Here is a 24185-nt window from a genome sequence, read left to right on the forward strand (position 1 = left end):
TGCACTGTGAATGTTTACACAGTGTGTTCAATAAAAACACAATTGTTTGTGTGGTATTAGTTTAAGCAGACATGTTTGTCTATTGCTGTGACTTAGATGAAGATCAGATTACATTTTATGACCAATTTATGGAGAAATCCAGGTAACCCAAAGCGTTCACATACTTTTTCGTGCGACTGTAGATAATCATTTTGTACCTTTTTAATCCACAGCACTGTAACCAGTCAGACCATGTTACTCACCTGTCGGATATGCTGAACGTGATATTCACTGTGCTCTTCACTGTGGAGATGATCCTCAAACTCATGGCTTTCAAAGCCAAGGTTAGTAAAGCCAAAGTCTGTAGCGTGCTTGAAATAGCCATCAAAAAATGTGATAATGAATCTCCTATACCTTAAGATACTGGGGAAATGAAAATAAATGTTCCCAGGTTGGATGCGGATCAGACGCTGGAACACACACTGCAGCAAATGCTTTTTGAGCATGTGAAACAGTTGCCTCATAATCAGTTTGTGAAAGAGGGAAAAAAAATTTCTCCCAACGTGGGATCAAACACACAACCTTCAAGGATAGAGTCTTTAACAAATGACCAAACACTGTAACTTTCATTTTAAATATTATGTTTTATGTTCTCACCCACCATCTAAAGCTGATGATACACGGGGCAACTTTTTGAGCAATGTTGCTGGGCAATCTTGCTGGTGGCAAGTCCGACTATGTTTTGAACGGATAGCGGTGGTGCGGGGAGGGTGTAGTAATCTTTACTCATTACCATTGACGGCAACATTGCCCAGCACCATTGCTCTAAAAGTTGCTCTGTGTATCATCAGCTTAATGGATAAAAAAAATTTCTTTTGTTTTTGTTGTTCACTGAAGACATTTGGGTTTAAGATCAAAAGATGAGTATGAGACAAGAGTTCAGAATTTCAGCTCTCATTTCGTGGTATTCACATCTAGATGTGTTAAACAACTCAGCACATACCACCCTTTGTTTTTTCAAGTGAGCAAAACTATTGGAACATGTGACTGACAGATGTTTCTTGTTGCCCAGGTGTCGCCTTTTAGGTTGATTGTCCAAACATTAAATAGCTCTGTATGACTAGTCTAAGTTTTCATCCTTGGTTCAAACCTATAAAGACTGCATTTCCTGTTAAAGAGGATAAATCAACATGAAGACCAGAGAGCTGTCTATGGGAGAAAAGCAAGCCATTGTCAAGCTGAGAAAAGAAGGAAAATCGAGCAGAGCCATTGGACAAACATCGGGCACAACAAGCACAACAATGTGGAACGTCCTGAAAAGGAAAGAAACTACTGGTGTACTGAGCAACAGACGTCCAACAGGTCGGCCAAGGAAAACAACAGTAGTTGATGAGCTGTGAAGAAAACCCCCAAATCAGTGACATCAGCAACGACCTCCACAGTGCAGAGGTGAAGGTATCACAATCCACTGTTGGATGAAGACTCAGAGAGCAGAAATATAGAGGCTGCACCACAAGATGCAAACCACTCATCAGCAGGAAGAATCGGACTGGCCAGATTGAAATGTGCAAAGAAGTACAGAGATGAGCCGCAAAAGTTCTGGAACACAATCTGATGGACTGATGAGACCAAGATTAATCTCTAGCAAAGTGATGGAAAGGCCAAAGTGTGGAGATAGAAAGGAACTGCTTCTGATCCGAAGCAAACAAGCTCATCTGTGAAGCATGGTGGAGGTAATGTCATGGCGTGGGCGTGCATGGCTGCTTCTGGAACAGGCTCATTAATATTTATTGATGATGGAACTGATGATGGTAGCAGCAGAATGAATTCAGAAGTGGACAGAAACATTTTGTCTGCCAATTTACAGAGAAATGCATTGAAACTAATGGGGAGGAAGTTTATCATGCAGCAGGACAATGAGCCAAAGCACACTGCCAACAAAACAAAGGAGAAAAAAGGTTTTAGACTGGCCAAGTCAGTCACCTGACCTTAACCCAATAGAGCTGCATTTCACCTCCTTACGAGGAGACTGAAGGGAGAAACACGCCGAAACAAACAAGCAAGGGTTATGCCACCAAATATTAAATGTTATTTACTTTAAGATTATTTGTTCCATTACTATTGCTCACCTAAGAATGCTGTGGTCTAATACAAACAGTGGTATGTCCTAAGTTGTTTAACACATCTAGATGTCAATACCAGAAAATGAGAGCTGAAATTCTGAACTCTTACTCATACTCATCTTTTGATCTTAAACCCAAATTTCTTCAGTGAACAACAAAACAAAGGAATTTGCCTTACCGTTCCAATACTTTTGGATGGGACTGTATTACTTCTTCTGCGAACGTACGTATTCAACATAGTGATGAGCGTCTACACTGCCAGTCTGTTTTTGGCTGCTGTAGAAACATGGCGGCGCAACATGCTGACATCCATGTAAGAGAAACCTGCGGTTATGTAGGTAGAAATGGTTCATTGTAAGGTAATAAAAACATAATGGTTCATTATGTAAGGTCTTTATACACCACTGAATGATATAGTTATGGATATTATATTGCATTTCTGTCAATAGATCCTCAGAAATATTACACACTTGACCTTTGGCCAACTGTAAGATCTGTTCATTCCCCAACCTTCTGGTTCCACATGGTCACTGTTTTCTTTCGTTCTGTCTTTGCTGCTTGTTGAGTTGTGGCAGTGGTTATGTTTTTAAAGCTGCATTATTTGAGGATGTGGGGAAATGTGAAAATAGACAGGGAGGGTTTGACAAAAGATGCTACTGTGCATTATGGGAAGTGTATGATTGAGTGCTTTGGTAGCTTGACCAATATTAATGGCTATAAGTCAGGATATCTGCGCATCGGCAGTGTTGATAGTGACCAGTTTTTCAAAAGAAAAGAACTAAAATGTTATGGGTTCCAAAGAGGATGTCTGACATATATGCAGTATACAACTTGTAAAACAAGTGTCATCGTGTGTGAATAGACTTCACAGTAATAATAATAATAATAATCTTTATTTGTAGAGCACTTTTCAAAAACAAGTTACAAAGTGCTTTAACAAGTGTAAAGACAATAATACACAAAATACAATAATACAAAGACAATACATGATAAAAGCAAGAAAACATTGAAAAGACTAAAATACACGTTTAAGTTAAATATAAAATAAGTAAAATAGAATAAAATGAAAGGGATAAAATAAAGTCAAATAAAATCGGGAAAGGCTAAAATTTTGATGGGATCTAAACCAAGTTTCTTTAAAAGTGGCTCCACGCAAGCCGTTTTAAAATAATCAGGGACACAACCAGTAGATAGAGAGCTGTTAAAAACAGAGATCAAATGGGACCCAACAGAATCCATTACTAATTCAGTAAAAACTTTGTAGGTATTACATCAAGTGGGCTAGAAGACACTCTTATTTGTGATACTCTTTGTAAAAGCTCAGACAAGTCGATGGGATAAAACTGGTTAAAACTCTCTTGTTGCTGCCGCGGGGGTAATAGAGGCTCTGACACCACCTTATTGGTAAAATAAGATAAAAACAATTCACAGTCATCATTACTTCCAGCTGAGGCACAAGGAGGGGTTGGGTTTACCAGCTGATCCACAGTCTTAAACAGAAACCTGGGATTGTGTTTATGTGTAGTAATGAGTTCAGAAAAATAGTGTGTTCTCGCATCCCTAACCATGTTATTGTAGTTAATTAATAAATCCTTCAGACTGAGGTAATGGACTTGGAGACTGGATTTTTTCCATCTGCGCTCTGCTTTCCTGCATTCCCTTTTTAGGCTGCGAATGCTGTCATTTATCCAGGGTTGCTTACTAGCTTTAGACGTAGGCCTAACCTTTAGAGGAGCAGTAATATTTAGTGATGACAAGCAGATATGATTGAATGATCGACCAGATTGTTGGTGTTGGAATCAGACAGGTGTTGGCTTTGGCTCTGAAAGAATGCGCAAAACTTTGAAACACTTTGTTCATTAAAGATGCGAGAACACACAGAGCTTGGTGAGGCGGCATTCAATTCAATTCAATTCAATTCAGTTTTATTATATAGCGCCAAATCACAACAACAGTTATCTCACAGCGCTTTTCATAAAAGAGCAGGTCTAGACCATACTCTGTGATGATATTTACAGAAGCCCAACAGTTCCCACCAAGAGCAAGCACTAGGCGACAGAGGCAAGGAAAAACTTCCTTTTAAGAGGCAGAAACCTCGAGCAGAACCATGGCTCAGGGTGGGCGGCCATCTGCCTCGACCGGTTGGGGTGAAGGAGAGAGAGAGAGAGAGAGAGAGAGAGAGAGAGAGAGGGATGTAAGGAGAGAGAGAGGGGAGGGAGGCAGCCTACACAATATACACACAGAGGTGCAGACAGTGAAGGTAATGTTGCTATAGACTAAATGAAAAATGGTACAGAAAAATAGTGTTAATTGTAACCATCGTAATGTTAATGATTATAATAACAATAATAACAATAAGACTAGCAACAATAGTCGTTGCAGCAGAGGGTGTCGAGCAGGAACACGGGGGAAGCAGGTGACCCGCAACCACAGATCCAGACTCCACAGCTCCAGAGCCAGAAAACCTGCAGGAAGTGATAGGAGAGAGGAGAGAGACGAGAAAGCACAAGACTACCAGAAAGGGGAGAAGTTGTGTTAGTAACATGCAATAATGGGATAAGGTTGCATACAGAGGGAGAAAGTAGAGGAGAGAGGAGCTCAGTGCATCATGGGAAATCCCCCGGCAGTCTAGGCCTATAGCAGCATAACTAAGGGATGGTTCAGGACTCACCTGAGCCAGCCCTAACTATAAGCTTTATCAAAGAGGAAAGTCTTAAGCCTACTCTTAAATGTGGAGATGGTGTCTGCCTCCTGAACCCAAACTGGAACCTGGTTCCACAGGAGAGGAGCTTGATAGCTGAAAGCTCTGGCTCCTAGTCTACTTTTGGAGACTCTAGGAACCACAAGTAACCCTGCATTCTGGGAGCGCAGTGTTCTGGTGGGGTAGTAAGGTGCCTGACCATTAAGAGCTTTGTAGGTAAGAAGAATGATTTTAAATTCTATTCTGGATTTTACTGGAAGCCAATGCAAAGAAGCTAAAACAGGAGAAATGTGATCTCTTTTCCTGGTTCCTGTCAGAACACGTGCTGCAGCATTCTGGATCAGCTGAAGAGTCTTAATGGACTTTTTCGAGCAGCCTGATAATAAGGAATTGCAGTAATCCAGCCTAGAAGTAACAAATGCATGGACTAGTTTTTCTGCATCATTTTTAGACAGGATGTTCCTGATTTTCGCAATATTACGTAGGTGAAAAAAGGCGGTCCTTGAAATTTGCTTGATGTGAGACTTAAACGACATGTCCTGATCAAAGATAACTCCAAGATTCCTCACAGTGGTGCTGGAGGCCAAGGCGATGCCATCCAGGGAAACTATATCTTTGGATAATGCGTCACGGAGGTGCTTAGGCCCCAGAGCAATAACTTCAGTTTTATCTGAGTTTAACATGAGAAAATTACAGGTCATCCAGGTTTTAACATCCTGAAGGCACATTTGAAGTTTAGCTAACTGATGAGTTTCATCTGGCTTGATCGATAGATATAACTGAGTATCATCTGCATAACAATGAAAGCTTATGGAATGTTTCCTGATAATATTGCCTAAAGGAAGCATATATAAAGTGAAGAGGATTGTTCCAAGGACAGATCCTTGAGGAACTCCATGAGTAACTTTGGCGTGCATGGAGGACTCATCGTTAACATGTACAAACTGAAATCGATCTGATAAATAGGACTTAAACCAGCTTAGAGCGGTTCCTTTAATGCCAATGAAATATTCCAGTCTCTGCAATAGGATCTGATGGTCAATGGTATCAAATGCAGCACTAAGATCTAATAAAACCAGTACAGAGACAAGTCTTTTGTCTGATGCAATAAGGAGGTCATTAGTAATTTTCACCAGTGCTGTCTCTGTGCTATGATGAGCTCTAAATCCTGACTGAAAATCCTCAAATAAACTATTGCTCTGTAGAAAGTCACACAGCTGTTTAGCAACTGCTTTCTCCAGAACCTTAGAGAGAAATGGAAGGTTAGATATAGGTCTATAGTTGGCTAAAACATAAGGGAAGCAAAACAGTCTAAACATGTATCTGGTTCTACAGCTGTTTCTAAGGTTCCTGAGTTAAGAGATAAGTTGGTGCCAATTGAGGGCAGGTCTTGGTGAATTTTGTCTCTAATAGCTAGAATTTTATCATTAAAGAAGCTCATGAAATCATAACTACTGAGAGCTATGGGAATACTTGGCTCAATAGAGACTAATGACTGGGAGGCGTGGATTCATTTAGGCTAACATATTCTCCATCACCCAGCCAGGTTTCAGTAAGATAAAATAAATCAATATCATGATCTGATATTAGTTCATTTACTAGTACACCTTTAGAAGAGAGAGATCTGATGTTTAAGAGTCCACATTTAACTCTCCTATTCATTTGCACTATTGCTCTTGTGGTTTTAATTTTTATGAGGTTTTTATGCACAGCTCCTCTTCTGTTTACCTTTTTAAATAATTTCGATGGTCGGGGGACAGACACCGTCACTATAGGATTTTCACTAAGTAACTCCTGGAATGGAGGAGCAGAGAAGTGTGTTAGACTGCGACTCTGCGTAGGGTTTTGGGTGGGTAACTGCTGAAAAAGAAGGGCAGAGAAGTGTGTTAAACTGCAACTCTGCCTCCTGGTCTCAACTCTGGGTTGTCATGGATTTGGTCCACTAATAAACTTGGCCAGATTTCTAGAAATGAGAGCTGTTCCTTCCCAAGTGGGATGGATGCCGTCTCTCCGGATCAGACCAGGTCTTCCCCAGAAAGTCTGCCAATGATCAACAAAGCCCACATCGTTTGCTGGACACCACCTCGACAACCAGCGGCGGAATGACGACATGCGGCTATACATGTCATCACTGGTCAGATTTGGCAGGGGTCCAGAGAAAACTACGGTGTCCGACATTGTTTTTGCGTATGTACACACCGACTCAACATTAATCTTAGTGACCTCCGATTGGCGTAACCGGGAGTCATTACCGGCAACGTGAATAACAATCTTACTGTATTTACGTTTATCCTTAGCCAGCAGTTTCAAATAAGACTCAATGTCGCCCGCTCTGGCCCCAGGGATGCACTTAACTATGGCCGCTGGCTTCGCTAAATTCACGTTTCTCAAAACGATCAGAGTTGGTTTCTCAGCGGGTGTGTCGCTGAGTGGGGAAAATCTGTTAGAAACGTGAACAGGTTGATGATGCCCTGTGGACTTTGAATGCTTACGACTATTCCTCCTTCGGACAGTCACCCAGCCCCCCCCCTTTCCTGGCTGCACAGGGGATGCCGGGGGACGGCTACCAGAGGCTAACTCTGGCTGTTCCGCACCGACTACCGGGGACTGGCTAGCTACAGTAGCATGAGTAACAGGCGAATCGCAGCTAAAAACAATACATCTGTGGTCAGATATGGTCATGTCCACTAATTCCACAGAGGAAATGCTGACACCCAGGGTAAAAACCAAGTCCAGTGTATGACCACGGTTATGTGTTTGCCCTTTGACATGTTGTCAGGGTTCCTGTGGCTCCTTAAAAAGTCTTAAACGGTCTTAAATTGAAATCTGGGAAATTAAGGTCTTAAATTGTCGATTTGCCGATGGTGCATTTAAGGCGGTTGTCACATGCTGTCGCCTAAAACGCTTAGGTGTAATTAGTGTATTTGTATGATTTTCTTTTAGTAATTGACAATGTGAGACCCCCCGATTAATAGAATTCATATGTTACGTTTACGTTTTCTGCAGACGTTGACGTCTGGCTGCCTGTCATGTTATCGTAAATCGTGGCTGCAAGATTGGGAGACGCAAGTTAAAGTGGTTGGAGGAAGACCGATCGTTCTGTCTAGCTCAAACAACTGTAGCCTACATCACGTTCTCCTCTCATTTGCGCAGGTCCAAAAAATTATCTATAACTACAGGTTAAAGTAACTTTTTAAATTATGTCTTTCACCATGATTTGTTTTCCTCCATGGATTATTTACCTCTCTTTAGCAATGCGCCTGTGCATTAACTCGGCCGGAAAGTGAAAGTGAAACTTAAGTTCAGTCCGGCATCGTTTTCTTGCTACCTTTCTTTATTAGGTGTAAGTTACTCTTTTCTGTTATTTCAGTAGTTTATATTGAGTTTAACACAGCAGTGTATGAGTAAGGGCTGGCTGATATGGACAAAAATAGTAAAATCATTATTCAGTCATTATTTTTATTATTATAAGTTTGAAGGATGATTTTTTTGCTCCTGAAGAAACCAGATGGTTAATTGTGCTTTTAAACTTTTCTTTATGGTCAGAACATGACAAACACTTGATGCCAAAAAGCAGCCTGGTATCAAACAGTGGATCACTTCACAGAGCTGAGGTAGAACATTCAAAACAACAAATATGCATGAGAAAAATGATCAGTCCCTTTTCCTCAACACAATAAACATCTTAATAGAAAAGAAAGTGCTGATTCGTTTGTGATTCAAATGAATTAAATCAAATATTTATTGAACATTTGTTATTGAGGAAGATTGTATCATGATAATCCTGGTGGATGGACTGGTGACCTGTCCAGGGTGTACCCCGCCTTTCGCCCAATGTCAGCTGGGATTGGCTCCAGCCCCCCCCCCCCGCAACCCTGTACGCACGATAAGCAGTTGATGATGGATGGATGGAGGATGTATCACGATAATTACCATTATCGTTTTATTGCCCAGCCCTAGTTCACCTGAGCATGATCAGTAATCGGCACTGGGGCGGCTGTGGCTCAGGAGGTACAGCGGGTTGGCCGTTAATCGGAAGATCGGCGGTTCAATCCCTGGCTCCCCCTGGTTGCGTGTCGAAGTGTCCTTGGGCAAGATACTGAACCCCGAATTGCCCCTGGCGGCTATTCCGCCAGTGTATGAGTGAGTGTGAGTGTGAATGTTAGTTTCCGTTTGAGCACTTAGGCTCAGTGTATGAATGTGTGTGACTGGTGAATGCAGATGTAGTGTAAAAGCGCTTTGAGTGGTCGAAAAGACTAGAAAGGTGCTATACAAGTACGGAACATTTACATTCACTGTTTGAGCACGTTTATGCACAACACTGAATGGACACACTGTCTAGGCGTCTGTCTGCATTGTCAGACTTTTGGATTTTATTTGCAGAAGACTGCGACCGATGCATATTTCTGCCCAAGTAGTTGTTGTATGTGGATAGATAACGCATTTGCATCCATGTGGTCATGGTGTGCTTTTTCGTGTACTTTAATGTAGCCAAGTGCTACCCGATCACAATCTGATCACCCAAAAGGCATTTTAATGCCAGGTGTAAACAGCATCTATGTTCCTCAATTCGGAATATGCAAAGTCATTCACCTGTGGTGAAAATGAATCATCATTAAGAGATCAAACGTGCGTCTGTTTTTCTATCAAAGAAATTGTTTCAAAATTTGAGGTCTTAATTTTATATTTGTTGAGGTCTTAAAAGGTCTTAAAAAGCATTAAATTTGACTTTTAAAATGGTGCAAGAACCCTGTTTGTTTGAAGTTAAAGGAAGTGGCCATATTTAAAAAGTCAGTTGCATTAACATTGGCGGGGTCATCAACATGAATATTAAAATCGCCACAAAGAACAATTCTGTGATAATTTAAAACCAGAGTAGATAAAAATTCAGGGAGTTTTGGTAAAAATCCTCCAGGCGGTTTTGGGGGGGCGATAAATTATAACAAAATATAGACAGTGGAGAGAAACAGACGGACAACAAACAGCGTCCGTGAGCTTCCCATGAACTGGGTGTCTTGTTTTCACAGGCTACATATACAGTACTACATGCATGTGCACAGTACTTTTATGAGAAAAGAGGTACACAAATAAACATATGCATGCATACATGGATCATAGTAAGTGACTTCATGGCGAGTGACATTCCACACACACATTTACTCTTGTTTTGTCAAAGGGTTATTTTGGAGACCCCTGGAACGTCTTTGACTTTGTCATCGTCATTGGAAGTGTTGTGGACGTGATGCTGAGCGAAATTGATGTGAGTATCACACTTTGCTTTCTCTCTCTCTCTCACTCACTCACTCACTCACACCTTCATACTTTCATATGTACAAATATTTAATCACACAGCACATAAATACTATTGTGGGGGGTGTGCATTGATTTAAACATCATTTACTGATCTTATCTAATCTAATCTAACTTTAAGTATAAACTGTACACATCTTTTGGATCTATCTATCTATCAATCATTTACGGATCTAATCTAATCTAATCTAACTTTAATTATAAACTGTACACATCTTTTGGATCTATCTATCTATCTATCAATGGAGATTGAAGAATCAAAGGTGAGATGATTATCACAGATAAGCCTAGATGGTTTTTCAATAGGCTACCCTATCAGAAAGAAAATCATTAAAACCAAACTTATAAGGAGTACATGCTGAATAGATAGAACATTTTATTAAATTGAGACTAGACCTAACAGGATATAAACATTTCTCTGGCTTCCTGTATAAAGTGTCAAGGCTGCAGATTTTTGTCACTTCCTCCTGCTGCCATTGTCTTGTCCACTTCCCAGCCGGGGAAAAATTCTTCTCTGTCCAGCGTCCAGGAATGTTTCTGGTTCATCCAATCTAGTGTTTCTGCTTTTATACAGTATGTGTTTTTTTTGAAAAAGTGAACAGAGAATCTAAAAAGAATGGGAGAAAAATGTACGGTAGCACTTTATAATAACTACACACTATAAAGCATTAGTTAAGTATTAGTAAATACGGAATTCATCATTTATAAAGCATTGTTCATACATTAATACACATTAGTAAGTAATTCATAAACACAGTTATAAATGTTTTATTCTTTGTTATCTACACACTATGAAGCAGTTGTTAAGTATTAGTACATTTTTATTCATCATTTATAAACCATTGTTCTTACGTTAATACACATTAGTAAGTCATTTATAAACATAATTATACATGTTGTATTCTTTATTAATAAGCTCATCTATAATGTGCTTAATAATTGTATTTTCATACTTTATACATGATTGGTTCACTATTTATAAATTAAGTATTATTTTAATGACAAGCCATTTACATATGAGTTGTTAATGGTTCATAAGATCATTTGGAAAATGAAAAAAGAATTATGAAATAGGTTAACTGCCTGTTTTTTTATACTTTCCCGAGAAAGAATATAAACAATCTCAGCATAACGCCTAAATCTACTAGCGGCAAAGCCCAAAGGATGCTACTGAGACTACCCGAAAGATGCCCCAGCTAACGTTACTGGTTAAAAGCATCACCGTTACAGGCCTGGTACTGTTTCTCTGAGACAGATCATCTATCACTACCAGCTCATCAATGATTATTATTATAATTATTCCAACGAAAAAACATATTTATGCGCCTGTGGTTCATACGATAATCTCAACCATGTCTCTTCTTTACCATAGACTGTGGCCCACATAAAAAATACGGGCGCTATTTTGACCCTTGGCTCATCCAGTAGTCTCTGCCGTGTGCGCTCACTTTAGCGCCAGACCGCACCGAGGAAGAACGTCTCGGGTTACGTATGTAACCCTGGTTCCCCGAGAAGGGGAACGAGACACTGCGTCGGTTACGACACTATGGGAACGCCTCTAGGCGAAGCAGGTCTGAAAGTGAATGAAATCACTCCAATCCTATTGGCTTGTTGCTAGAACGGTAAGGTGTGACGGAATAACCGGAGGAGTATAAAGCACACCTGTACACACTCATCATTAGCTTAACTATGAAGCAGGCGCTTCAGGCGGGGAGAGAGAGGTGCGGCGGGCCGATGCAGTGTCTCGTTCCCCTTCTCAGGGAACCAGGGTTACATACGTAACCCGAGACGTTCCCCTTAGAGGGAACTCGAACTGCGTCGGTTACGACACTATGGGAACGAGATACCCACTAAACCGTGCCGAAAACCCCGCCTGCCCCTGTGTGCAATAAAGTGGCACGACTAAGAGGAGAGCGCACGAGTGCCAGGTGCCGAAGGAAGGTCAAGACTGTAAAACCGAATGAATGTGTGTGGAGTGGCCCAGCCAGCCGCTAAACAAACATCCTGCAAGAGGCCCCGGAAAGGAGGGCTCGAGAGGCCTCTGGTAGAATGAGCCCTCACAGCCACAGGTGAAGGCAAACCGCGCACCTGATAGGCCAGGGAAATAGTCTGAACAACCCAGTTGCTAATAGAATGTTTGGATGCAGGGAGCCCGGCCCTGGGAGACCCCAAACACACTAGCAGCTGGTCAGCCTTCCTCCAACGGGAGGACCTCAGAGTGTAAATATTCAGTGCTCTGACAGGGCAGAGCAGATGAAGTCTCCCGTCCTCCGCCGTCACATGAGGTGGAGGATGAAATGCCTGCAGCACTGTGGACCCTGCCGCACAAGAAGGCACTTTAGGGATGTATCCTGGACGAGGGTGCAGGATAGCCCTAATATTCCCCGGGGCAAACTCCAGGCTTTGCGGGGAAACCGAAAGCGCTTGGAGATCCCCCACCCTCCTCAGAGAGGTGATAGCAAGGAGAAAGGCCATCTTAAGGGTCAAGTGCTTAGCCTCGGCTGAGAAGAGAAGAAAAGAGAAGGGTCTACCCCATGATTACTCAGTTCATCATGTAAATCAGGAAAGAATGGCAGAGTGGAGGTGGCGCGTGGTGCTTAAGAAACCTTTCATCAAGCTTACCACTAGCCAGTGGTGTCTGCCTGTGGCCAGTTGATGTTGAGCTTAGCCACGGCACCACCTCCAGCAGCACGTCATAGTCGGGCGCTGCCTGATGACGCCGCCCCGACACCCGGAAGTCATTGTCCACTACGCTGAGCACGTCCGCCTCCTTGGAGTCGGATTGCTGCAGCGTCTCCGGATCCAAGAAGCCGAGAACGGGCTCCCGAACGAGGAAAGGAAGCGTCGGAGCCAGCGGATGAAGGTCGGGAAAAAGCATCAGCCGTCCCGAAATCCTCCGACAGATCACGCTGTGAACCCCATGAGTGAAGCCGCCGGGCCGCCTCAGCGGCCACAGGGCCCGTGCCACGGGGAGAACACATCCGGCCATCCTCGGAAAAGAGAACCATGCGCAGGCAGCCCCTCGAGAGCTGCCCGGGCGTGCTCCATCCCCAAACATGAGACACACATCTCATGAGAATCTCCATCCGTGATGTACCGAGGGCAAGAAAAAACACACCTTCTGTACATCTGGTTGCCGGACATGCTGGTAGACTTCTTCTTCAGGTAAGACACACTGCTTGTAGGACTGGAGCTTTCTTCAAACAACATACAGAGCGCCTGCTGAATAGAAAAAAGATAATGATGAGTGTGTACAGGTGTGCTTTATACTCCTCCGGTTATTCCGTCACACCTTACCGTTCTAGCAACAAGCCAATAGGATTGGAGTGATTTCATTCACGTTCAGACCTGCTACGCCTAGAGGCGTTCCCATAGTGTCGTAACTGACGCAGTTCGAGTTCCCTCGAAGGGGAACTAAACAACCACTACACAACGCATGGCTCAACACAGAAGGGCTAATTCCTCAGGTCAAGACTCTGCAGTCTACTTACATCTGAAGGACAGAGGACACTCGTTTGAGGACCACCAGGTGCACATTTTAGACAGAGAAGATGGATGGTTTGAAAGAGGTGTCAAGGAAGCCATCTACACCCGGGTTGAGAAGCCGTCATTGAACAGGGGAGGGGGTCTACGCCACCACTTATCCCCCACTTACAATGCTGTCCTTTCATCACTTCCCAGGAAACTTCAAACATCAAAAAAATCAAACATTACCTAACAACCATAACAACTGTCGTTACAACAGCCAGGAGCACTAACGAACCAGCAGTATCAATGATCTTGGCAAACGACCCCACAGAGGTAAATAGCTGAGTTTCTCTACTAGTCATTTCAGAACTGAAGAAGTCTCTTGGATGAGGGACAAAACATCTTTTGGTATCATCAACCAAGTCCAGTTGCACTTGACTTTAAGCTCTGGATATCTTTGACTTGGATGACTGAGAACCATCAGAGACATCTACTGTAAACGAATTTCCCCTCGAGGGACAAATTTTTTTTATTGAATTGTACATATGTGAGCCTTCTCTAACATGTAGTGAATACGTATTGAAGCAGCACCAATTTAATTAACATTCTCCACCATTAACATGCATTAGCTCAGTTTTACACTAAGCCCTGTCTCTTGATTCAACAAGAAACGAAACAGACGAAACAAAGCGCAATGACTATACGTATATATAACATTTATTACACGCACAGCAAATATCTACTAGACACGCAAATGAATGTTAAATGCAGCCATGAATGTTATGAATACAGGGATGAATAATTGACAAATGACTGAAAATCAGTGTAATCAGATAAGGGGATAACTTGCCATGGTGTAGCCATCGTCCCTCTGGCCAAAGCCAGAAGGAGAAAAGTCAAAACAATAAGCAGAAGAAGACCAAAGACTAGCAGTGAAGAGCAGCAGAACTTAACATACAGAGCCCGATTTGCTAGGGTCACTCCTGGCTTTATAGTTCCTGTCCAGAGGGGCCGTGGATGTCAGTGGCTCAATGCTGCTTACTCCACCAACCCCAGCAAATTCTGTCTTAACTATTTTCTTTGTTGTTATTTCTTTCCTAAAGAATGTTTGAAAAGTTGGTCTTCAGTTGCTGAAAGACACTAAACACATGAATTATACAATTATCCAGGGGTGCTCCTGAATTTAACCATGGATCCATGATGATAGAGAAATATAGAAATTAATGACAATAAAGCATGCTGTCAATATTTTAGACACCCCCCAAAATATCACAAATCATGCTTTTAGGGGAGCTGATGTCGTGGCTCCCCCGTAGTTCACACCCTGCAATTATCCACTTTGCAATAAGCAGTTTAAGTATAATACTGTATGGGCACCCCTGCATGTCTGTCACATAATGTACTCCTTCTCCCAGAAAATTGTTGCAATTACAAATGCTTTAGTATTCTCATGTTTATTTATTTTGTTTCCATTGGAACAACACAAAAAAGCAGCGGAAAAAAACAACTTTCAGACATTCCCAGAACTCCAAAAATGGACTGTACAAAATTATTGCCACCTTTTGAGAATCTTCAGAAATAGTTGTATTTCAAGCATGTGATGCTCATCTATTTTGGAAATATAGAAATCACACTTTGCTGCTTCAGGCCTGGATGTCTTGACTTTGTGCATGCCATTATGAAATCTGAAGTCTACCAAAGAATTCTAGGGCAGTGTCGGGAGGGCCCAGTGTTAGGTCTGTGCAGAGGTAATGGGTCTTACAGCAGGACAATGACCCAAAGCATACTTCAAAAAGCACCAAAAAAAAGATAAAGCACTGGAGAGTTCTGAAGTGGGAGAACTACACCCCTCTCCTCATAAATGGAGATCGGGTGGAAATGGTCACCACCTTCAGGTTTCTGGGCACTTACATCTCTGCTGACTACTCCTGGACCCATAACATCGGGGCCCAGGTCAAAGGCTCAGCTGCGGCTACACTTCCTGCGTGTCCTCAGGAAGAACAATCTGGACACAAAGCTGCTGCTGGCTTTCTATCACCTCCTCTGTGGTGAGCGTCCTAACACACTGTGTAAGTGTGTGGTACGCAGGCTCCACAGCTGAGGACAGGAAGGCGGTACAGAGGGTTATAAACACTGCCCAAAAGATCATTGGCTGCCCTCTGCCCAGCCTGGAAAACATCTCTATATCCTGTTGCCTCAGGAGAACCAAGGCCATCACAAGAGACCACTCACACCCTGCCTACCCCCTGTTTGATCTGTTGCCCTCGGGGAGACGTTACCTCTCTGGGCCATACCAACTTGACCCATGGACACTCACACACATAAGCCTCCAATTCACCCAATAACGCCCGAAACAGCAGACAATTCAGCCCACTTCCTCCCTACTTTGCACTCTTGTAATAACTATAGACACTTTAAGACTTTACTTTTTTATTAGATTTTATGTGTGTATATAGAAATATACAATACAGGCAAACATATACATATTTTATATTTATATATCCTGGTTGTATATATTATTGTGTCTCTCTGTCTCTATTTTTATGAGAACATCGTTTGTTATAACCTGTCTTTGTCTTTTTTGTTCTTTCTTTTCATATTTTTATGGTGCAAGGGTGGCTCCGTTGGAGCACCCTAAATTTCGTTGTACATTCACAGTGCAATGACAAAAAAGACTATTCTATTCTATTTTGTCCATTCCGTTTTTAGAGTTCTGTTTGGAATATCTCAAATTTGGCTTATTCTCTGATTTTCTGTGTCCTGTTCCAATGCAAACAAAAGATATAAACATGAGAATACCAAAGCATTTGTAATTGCGACAATTTTCTGGAAGAAGTAGTGCATTATGTAACTTACATGTAGGGGTTCTGTTAATATACATATATGCACAGGTTGTAAAATGGGGCACTGGTCACTTCCATTGATGTCATCCCTTGAGTCCTGGTTTGTTTCTGTTTAGGAGAACGACAGGATGTTTGGGGGAGGTTTTCTGTGAGTCCTCACAGGGGTTGTTTAGGAGTCAGGCTATATGCAGGCTTTTTAGGAGAGGGCAAATCCTTGACATGCAGGTCTGAACCAAATCCTCGAGTTATGTAATCTGTATCAAAATTATATTATCTATGTTCATACCTTCATCTCTCATGACGTCACTTATTGAATTTGTGTTTCCTTCCCACAGGCAGCACTGGCCTCCTCTGGAGGACTTTACTGTCTCCATGGCTGCGCTGTAACTATTCACTTGCTTCAGTTGTGCATGACGTTCATATGTTGCATGGAATTTGTCTGAACAAGGCTTGACTGACTAAGGTTTTTAAAAGCCAGGGGCCCCTTTTCCAAAGGCACTGTGAGGCTAAGATGATCGTAGAATCCATCTTAGGAATCTTGTTAAGCGTATGAGTTGTTTAATTGGCTGAGGCTGGTCTCAATATTGTAACAATAACAGAGACACATGCACTACACCAGGTGTGCCTGTTTCAGCTCAGTCAGTAGTGCACAGCATTTCCGTTTGAAGAGTTGCATGTTTAATCCCCACTTGCTGCTAGTATTATTACTTTTCTCCCTTTTCAACCAATTGATTATATAGAGATCGTTTTACATGTCCACAATTAAGCATGTGCAGGAGTGTGTGCCTCCCGGCGATTGGTCCACTTCAACCTATGGACTCTTTTTTTCAATTCCCCAGTATCTCCAGGCAGAGGAAATCCCTGCGTTTCTCATACATGGTAATCCGATCTCGCGTTTTCTGACAGCTTTTTCAGAAGTGTGTCAAGTAAGCCAGAGACTCTTTTGAATTTCCTTCAGAACTCTTCAAAGTAAAAGCTCTCATTTAAACACAACATAAAGTAGGCTCAATCACTTAAGAGGAAGTGAAAATGTGAGTAACTTTCGCTCTCATGACAGACTGACATCTGTTGCAGAACCAGCCAGGCAGACACTATAATGGTTTTTTTCCCCGCAATTAAAGTAATCTGGCCATGGGCCTAGATATTATTGCTGGACGCCTATTGCCGACCACTGCACTATGCAATGAAGCACTGACTGAACACTATTCAAGTTTGAGAAACAAGACACAAATGGTTATTGTGTAGCTGAAGTATCAAGACTACGCATTGTGCCTGTGTGCGTGTACACTGGACAGTGACATTATACATTTGCTAAAAAAAATAAGGGAACATCATCACAGTATAACATCAAGTCAGTTAAGCTGAAGGGATATCTGTCCAGCTAGGGAGCATAAGCGATTATGTTTTGGTGCAAATGAAAGTGACAACAGGTGCACTGGAGAGGCAACAGCAAGACAACCTCCACAAAGGGAAGGGTTTTGCAGATGGTGGCCACAGACTGTTGCTCTCTCTTTATTCTTCCTGACTGATTGTTCTCTAGTTTTGCCTTTTTCTAGTGTCCTTGTCACTACTGGTAGCATGAGGCGGTACCTTTCAGGTACCATTCAGGTTGCCCAGGTAGTCCAATTCCTCCAGGATGGCACATCCATTCATACAATACATACATTGCAAGAAGGCTTGATCTGTCTCCCTGCACAGTCTCAAGAGCATGGTGGAGATACCAGGAGACAGGCTACACAAGAAGAGCTGGACAGGGTCGTAGAAGGGTATCAACCCAGCGTGGAACCCACCTTAATTGTAGGTTAGCATACTGTTGTTACAATTGCTGCTGCAAAGCTAGCATCCAGAAAGGACAAGACAGTCCCAGAGCCAGCACAGCATCTCCAGAGATACTCACAGCTCTCCTGCTGCTATAGCTAACATCACAACTACAGCCTTACTTGGTGAACTAGAAAGTAAGCTGAATGTCATTTAACGTTACTGACACACACATCATGGCTGGGACAGCCGGAATAGTGATGCTGCTTTGGGAAACATATGTCTTGGTCTTAGAAAACAATCTCGATTCTTCAGTCGTTTTCAGGACATGGGGCCCAGTGACTGATATGCTCGGACTGAAGCTGCTGAGATCTGATATTTTACTGTATTATTGCTTACCTTCAAAGATTATGCTTTGAGTGTTTTGTGATTTTTTAAAACATTACAACAACATGTATTACTCTGACATGTTCATATGAATGAAAATTGTTTGTGTTGATAAAAGCATTGCATGTCTTTATTCTTGTTGGTTTCACTGACTGTTAAGTAAATCTAATAATAATAACTAGAACTGCAAGCAGTCCAAGCCTCCCGGCGCAAGCCGCCCCCCCTGGCCCCGTGGAGGGTGTGCGAGTCGACCCGGGCGCCCCGCCGTCGTGCTACATAAGGTCCCCACGTTTGGCGTTGATGGGTCATTCCAAACAGAGGCAAAACGTCCTACCTTTGAAAATGCCATAAGAATTAATGGGATTTAGTGAGAGATTTCAGCTGTGCTTTTAGCGCCACCTCTTGGCCAATCAGAGTTGTGGTTGCGGAGATATAAAATGCATGTAAGTCAATGGGATTTTTTTGAATAGCGCCAACTAGGGGCTAACTGTAGCAAATTTTGCGCAGCCCCTCAGGGGGGCATGCCACATAAGGTCCTTAAATTTTGTGTTGATTGGCCTTTTCCATGCCTGGATAGTTCCTGTTTTTAGAGATTTCGCAAATATTTGTTAGCTTGTAATTGGGACATTTTTTGTCGGATCAAAATTCCCTCTACAAACATTTATCGGCTCGGTCCAGAGATTGTCTGTGCCAAGTTTCGTGCTGATCGGACCTGCGGCTTCGGAGGAGTTAATTAAAATAGGTTTTACAGTTTTCGCAATTTCCCCGAACGCGTGGAAATAAGGTTTTCGATATACGCCTTCGTAGGCGGAAGTTCCAAGCCCAAACGCGTTGACCTTGCTTATAGCGCCCCCTAGAGGTAGAAGTATGTGGATTTAGGCGCCTGAGGGACTCGTGAGGTTGTGAACCTACCCTGTGAGTTTCGCGTCCCTAGCAGTTACCATCTAGGACGCAGTATGAGTTTTACGCACAGAAGAAAAAAATAATAAAAATCCGAGCGAAAACAATAGGGTTCCCAGCTCCGCTGGTACTGGGAACCGCGATGCCTTGCATTCGCGGGTTCCCAGCCCACTCGGGCTTGGACACCTAATAATAATAATAATAATACTTGTAACTCTCATATTCACTGATTGTGGCCGGTAAGAAAGGGAAGGGGATTCAGACAACCAGAACAAAACTATAACTTTGAATTCGGAGATTAATCTAATATTCCGGGTTAAATAGGCATGACAAAATTCAGAATTGGGAATGCTGTTTCTTTCAGTCTTTCTGATGATTCTGGGAAGGATTCTGAGGTGTTGAAAATAGATTGATTTTTCTTGTAGAATATGGAAGATATTTTAACTTTGTTCTGAGTCAAGCTGAGAAATCAACAAACCATCTTCTTTTGGAAAGACTGTTCATGTGACTGAATTACTATCATACCTAATTTTCCCTATTTACCTTTGCTTTTATCCAAAGTAACTTACAATTGCTATTGCTAGAGGTGTCCTCTGGAGCAACAGGGAGTTAATGTCTTGCTCAGGGACACATTGGTGGACGTGTCACCATGGAGGATTGAACCGGTTCTCTCGCACCAAAGGCATGTGTCTTATCCACTGCTCTATCACCACGCTGCATGATTACCTGCATGTTAATGTGCATGCAAGAGTTTACTTTATGAAATGGTCACATGTGGTTTGTGACACTAACAAAGTTTGCAATGTGAGTGTTAGTGAGTGATAATATTTCAAACCTTTGAGGAAGTACATACCAAAAGTGTTTGTTAAAGCCATTTGTAACAAGGCAGCAGTAGAAAAAACTTTTTGTCTCTGCAGGCAGTGGATCCCATGCAGGCTATCGCGGTGAGTTGCTTTAACTTTTCTTTGAATTTAAGTTTCATGGTATTCAGCAGTTAGCACTATGTAATGTCCAATTTGTCTTTTCTCTGAGAAGTCTTCGGAGAACATGAGTGTGTCAGTCACCTTCTTCAGACTGTTTCGTGTCATGCGTCTGGTGAAACTTTTGAATCGCTCTGAAGGGATACGGAATCTTCTGTGGACCTTCATCAAATCCCTTCAGGTCAGTATCATCACTCAGCATAATTCAGCCTGTAGTTTGATGTTACTGTGGCCCAATCCCAATCTACACCCTAAGGTTTAAGCACTAAACCCACACAGGCTTAACTGACGCCCGCTGTGTGCAGGGCCAATAACCAATAACCGAACTGAGCAAATTTACAAACTATAAGCAACAATAAGCCTACTGACATGTACCAAAAATGTTCATGTGCAGTATCTTGAGAAATAGGGGCAAAAATAACACAGGATTTAAAGCATGCAAAAACACACAAGGAAGGATCTAGGAAAACAAAGCAGAACATCAAAAGAGCATGGGCAAAACATAACAATGGACAAGAAACTAGAATACACAGAGTGAAAAACACAAGGAATGTAAAGTAGGAAAAATATTCAAACCAAAACTCCCCACAACAGCAAGAGTATACAAGAATAAAAACATGACCCTATATTTCTCTGTGGGTTTTCCCATTTATTTGTGGCCTGCTAGCTTGGCATTTAGTTCTGTTAGCCTGTCTCTATAATGATGCCACTATGAGACAAGCATTTTAGTGTCAACCAGTGTGTGAGCACTGCAAACAATTTCTAGTCTATTCTTAGCTGATTTGGCAAAAGTAGCTATCAAGCTTGCTAGAAATGCTCCTGTTAACTGTATGAATAAAGAGCATGTCAGCCAGCTGCTCATTTGTTGGTCACTTCCTTTCTATGACACTACAGCATTAGTTTTTTTTAGCAAACTACCCAAAGTTAGGAAGGCCACAAACATATGCACTATATATCCTAGGCCACATGATGGCGTAGAAAATTCAGCGTCAGAGCTTGATGCACTTCACGATGTGACAGTGGGACAGCCCTGAGCTATCACATAGTGGGAACGAGCATCAAAGTCCTGACTGTGGGGACTGGGATTGGGACTGGGATTGGGCCTGTGTCTCTGACAGTGTCATGGGTTGTTGTGTTGCAGGCTCTTCCCTATGTGGCCCTGCTTATTCTCATGCTGTTCTTTATATACGCTGTGGTTGGAATGCAGGTATGCACACACACAGACACACACACATACACATTCATATAGAGCAGGTCTAGACCGTACTCTGTGATATTATTTACAGAGACCCAACAGTTCCCATCATGAGCAAGCAATAGGCGACAGAGGCAATTAAAAACGTCTTTTTAATAGGCAGAAACCTTTTTTCAGAAAAATGGCTCAGGGTGGGCGGCCATCTGCCTTGACAGGCTTGGGTTGAGGGGGAAGGAGAGAGAGAAAAGAGAGGGAGAGAGGGCCTCTCCCTCCCAACACAATATCCACACTGAAATACCGACAGTAAAGGTAGTAGTACAGGCTGAAAATGAATAATGGTACAGATAATTACAGTAACGTTAATGATAACAACAGGACTAGACTAGAATCTGGACGTCAAAATTAACTTACTGCGGAGGACCTAAATAACATTAGCTATGGCTGCAAGCTTGAGTTACTCAAGTCGCTGAGTTGAGTGCTAAAAAACATTACCAACATTGGAGAGACCCTTATATTGATATTGTGTAGCAGAATGCCAGCAGTCAGTAAATGTATCTTTCTCTCCCAGTTTCAAAACTCTGGGCAACCTTGTGAACCGTGTCCTGTTAAGCTAGATATTTCCTAGCAACACAAAGGGAAATTCTGATGCCCGGAACTATATTTTATACACACACATATGTTATAATATGATATAATGTTCTTTTATCCAATCCAATCCAATCCATTTTATTTATATAGCACATTTTAAAAAACAGGTTTACAAAGTGCTGGACAACAAATAAACATAAAACATAGAACAACACATAGAACAGAACAACAACATAAGACCACACAGTTTTCATGCTGGGTTAAAAGCCAAGGAATACAAGTGAGCTTTAAGACGGGATTTAAAACATTTGAGGGTCGGGGCTAATTTGACCTGTGGAGGTAGCTCATTCCACAGTTTAGGGGCTGCTGCTGAAAAAGCATGGTCGCCCCTGGTTTAACCTGGTTTTTGGAGCGACCAGCCAAAGTTGATCAGTAGACTAAGTGACCGTGATGGGGGTGTAAACTTGTAAGAGGTGCCAACCCATTCAGTGATTTAAAAACAAACAATAGGATCTTAAAATGTATTCTAAAATGGACCGGGAGCCAGTGTAGCGAGGCCAGGACCAGTGTAATGTGTTCATGCATGCGAGTTCCGGTTAAAAGATGAGCGGCCAAGTTTTGTACTGTAATCGTGAGAGAGAGGTTTGGTTAACACCAATGTAAAGTGCATTACAGTAGTCCAGACAAGTTGAGATAAAAGTATGAATCACATGTTGAAAGTACTTACGAAGCTGTAGAAGTACAGTCTTTAAAATTTTTATATAAATAAGCTTCGAGAGGTTCCATAACTGCTTCTTTGAAATATGTTGGAACGACACCTGTTGCCAAACTACTATTTATAATTTTTTAGACATTTAGGCCAATAGTCTCCCAGTCTTCCATAAAGAGGCACAAGGGGGCACAGTATGAGGGTTTTAGTTGGGTGACAATTTTAGTGAGATTTAAAGCAACGCTGGCTCAAACTGACTAACTATGGAATAGTCAAAAGCAGGGGATGGGATATGGGCTCTGATAGTGGCAACCTTGCCTAAAAAGAAGTTAAGAAGATTTTCACTTCAGACGAAGCTTCCAGGCAGGAGGATTGTGGAGAGTTTAATAAAGAATCAATAGTGTTAAAAAGGACACGAGGTTTATTAAAATTTTGGGAGATAATGTCAGAATTTTCTGATATTTTCTCAAGCTCTCCTTAAAGACTTCATATGATACATGAAGTTTGTTCTTTTTCCCCCTGCGTTCAGCTCTCCTGCACACTCGCCATTGAGCCATGGCTCGGATTTAGATCTGGGGCAACTAACTTTTTGCGGTGCAACAATGTTAAGAATATCGGAACAGGTGGGAGGAAGGAAGAAAGTAATTGCTCTGTGTCAGGGTTAGCCATAACTATCACCAGACTTAGTTATATTAAAAAGCAGAAGTAAACTGAGCAGCAGTGGAGGGCTTAAACACACGACACAGGCGCGTAGGAGCAGGCAGTTTGAGAGTATGAGAGGGCAAAGTAAGACATGTATGTGATCAGAAAAAGCAGCATTATGTACTTGGATGTTAGTAATAGGCAACCCATAAGATAAAACAAGATCTAATGTGTAAGTATCAATCATATCTAAGTCTTTAGCAAGTGGTTTTGAAGGACAGCATACATGTATGTTAAAATCTTGTTAGAATCTGTCATGATCCCAGCCAGGAAAAAATTTGATTAAATTTGTTGAAAAAGTTTTGTTGGCAAGATGCCTTGATGTAAGTAAGATAACATCTCGTTTTTATGCTCCGTGAGTGTAATGGATGAGGCAGGGACTAAGATCTGCCTGATGCCAAGAAGGTTAATGGTATTATACCTAACATAACAATGTCTTTTCTGCAGATATTTGGTAAAATTGCACTGGTTGACGGCACATACATCAACAGAAACAACAACTTCCAGACATTCCCACAGGCTGTGCTGCTGTTATTCAGGTT

At 42.0% G+C, this 24185-nt stretch overlaps 1 protein-coding gene across 1 annotated transcript in view; it reads left to right on the forward strand.

The window, feature by feature from the left end:
- LOC119885374 (dihydropyridine-sensitive L-type skeletal muscle calcium channel subunit alpha-1-like) overlaps window positions 1-24177 on the forward strand; it is a gene marked incomplete at its 3' end in the record, with an annotated part of 31318 nt that extends 7141 nt beyond the window's left edge. Inside the window, exons 3-9 of the mRNA XM_038695398.1 lie at window positions 213-323; window positions 9980-10063; window positions 16760-16807; window positions 20387-20413; window positions 20505-20630; window positions 21591-21656; window positions 24091-24177. Of these exons, the coding sequence (XP_038551326.1) occupies window positions 213-323; window positions 9980-10063; window positions 16760-16807; window positions 20387-20413; window positions 20505-20630; window positions 21591-21656; window positions 24091-24177 (549 nt within the window). The remainder of the gene's footprint in view (window positions 1-212; window positions 324-9979; window positions 10064-16759; window positions 16808-20386; window positions 20414-20504; window positions 20631-21590; window positions 21657-24090) is intronic.
- Window positions 24178-24185: the final 8 nt, after the last annotated feature.

The sequence above is a fragment of the Micropterus salmoides genome, unplaced genomic scaffold, assembly GCF_014851395.1.
Source record: "Micropterus salmoides isolate LMB-PRFRI ecotype aquatic unplaced genomic scaffold, ASM1485139v1 Ms_hic_scaffold_3984, whole genome shotgun sequence".
Lineage (NCBI taxonomy): Eukaryota > Metazoa > Chordata > Actinopteri > Centrarchiformes > Centrarchidae > Micropterus > Micropterus salmoides.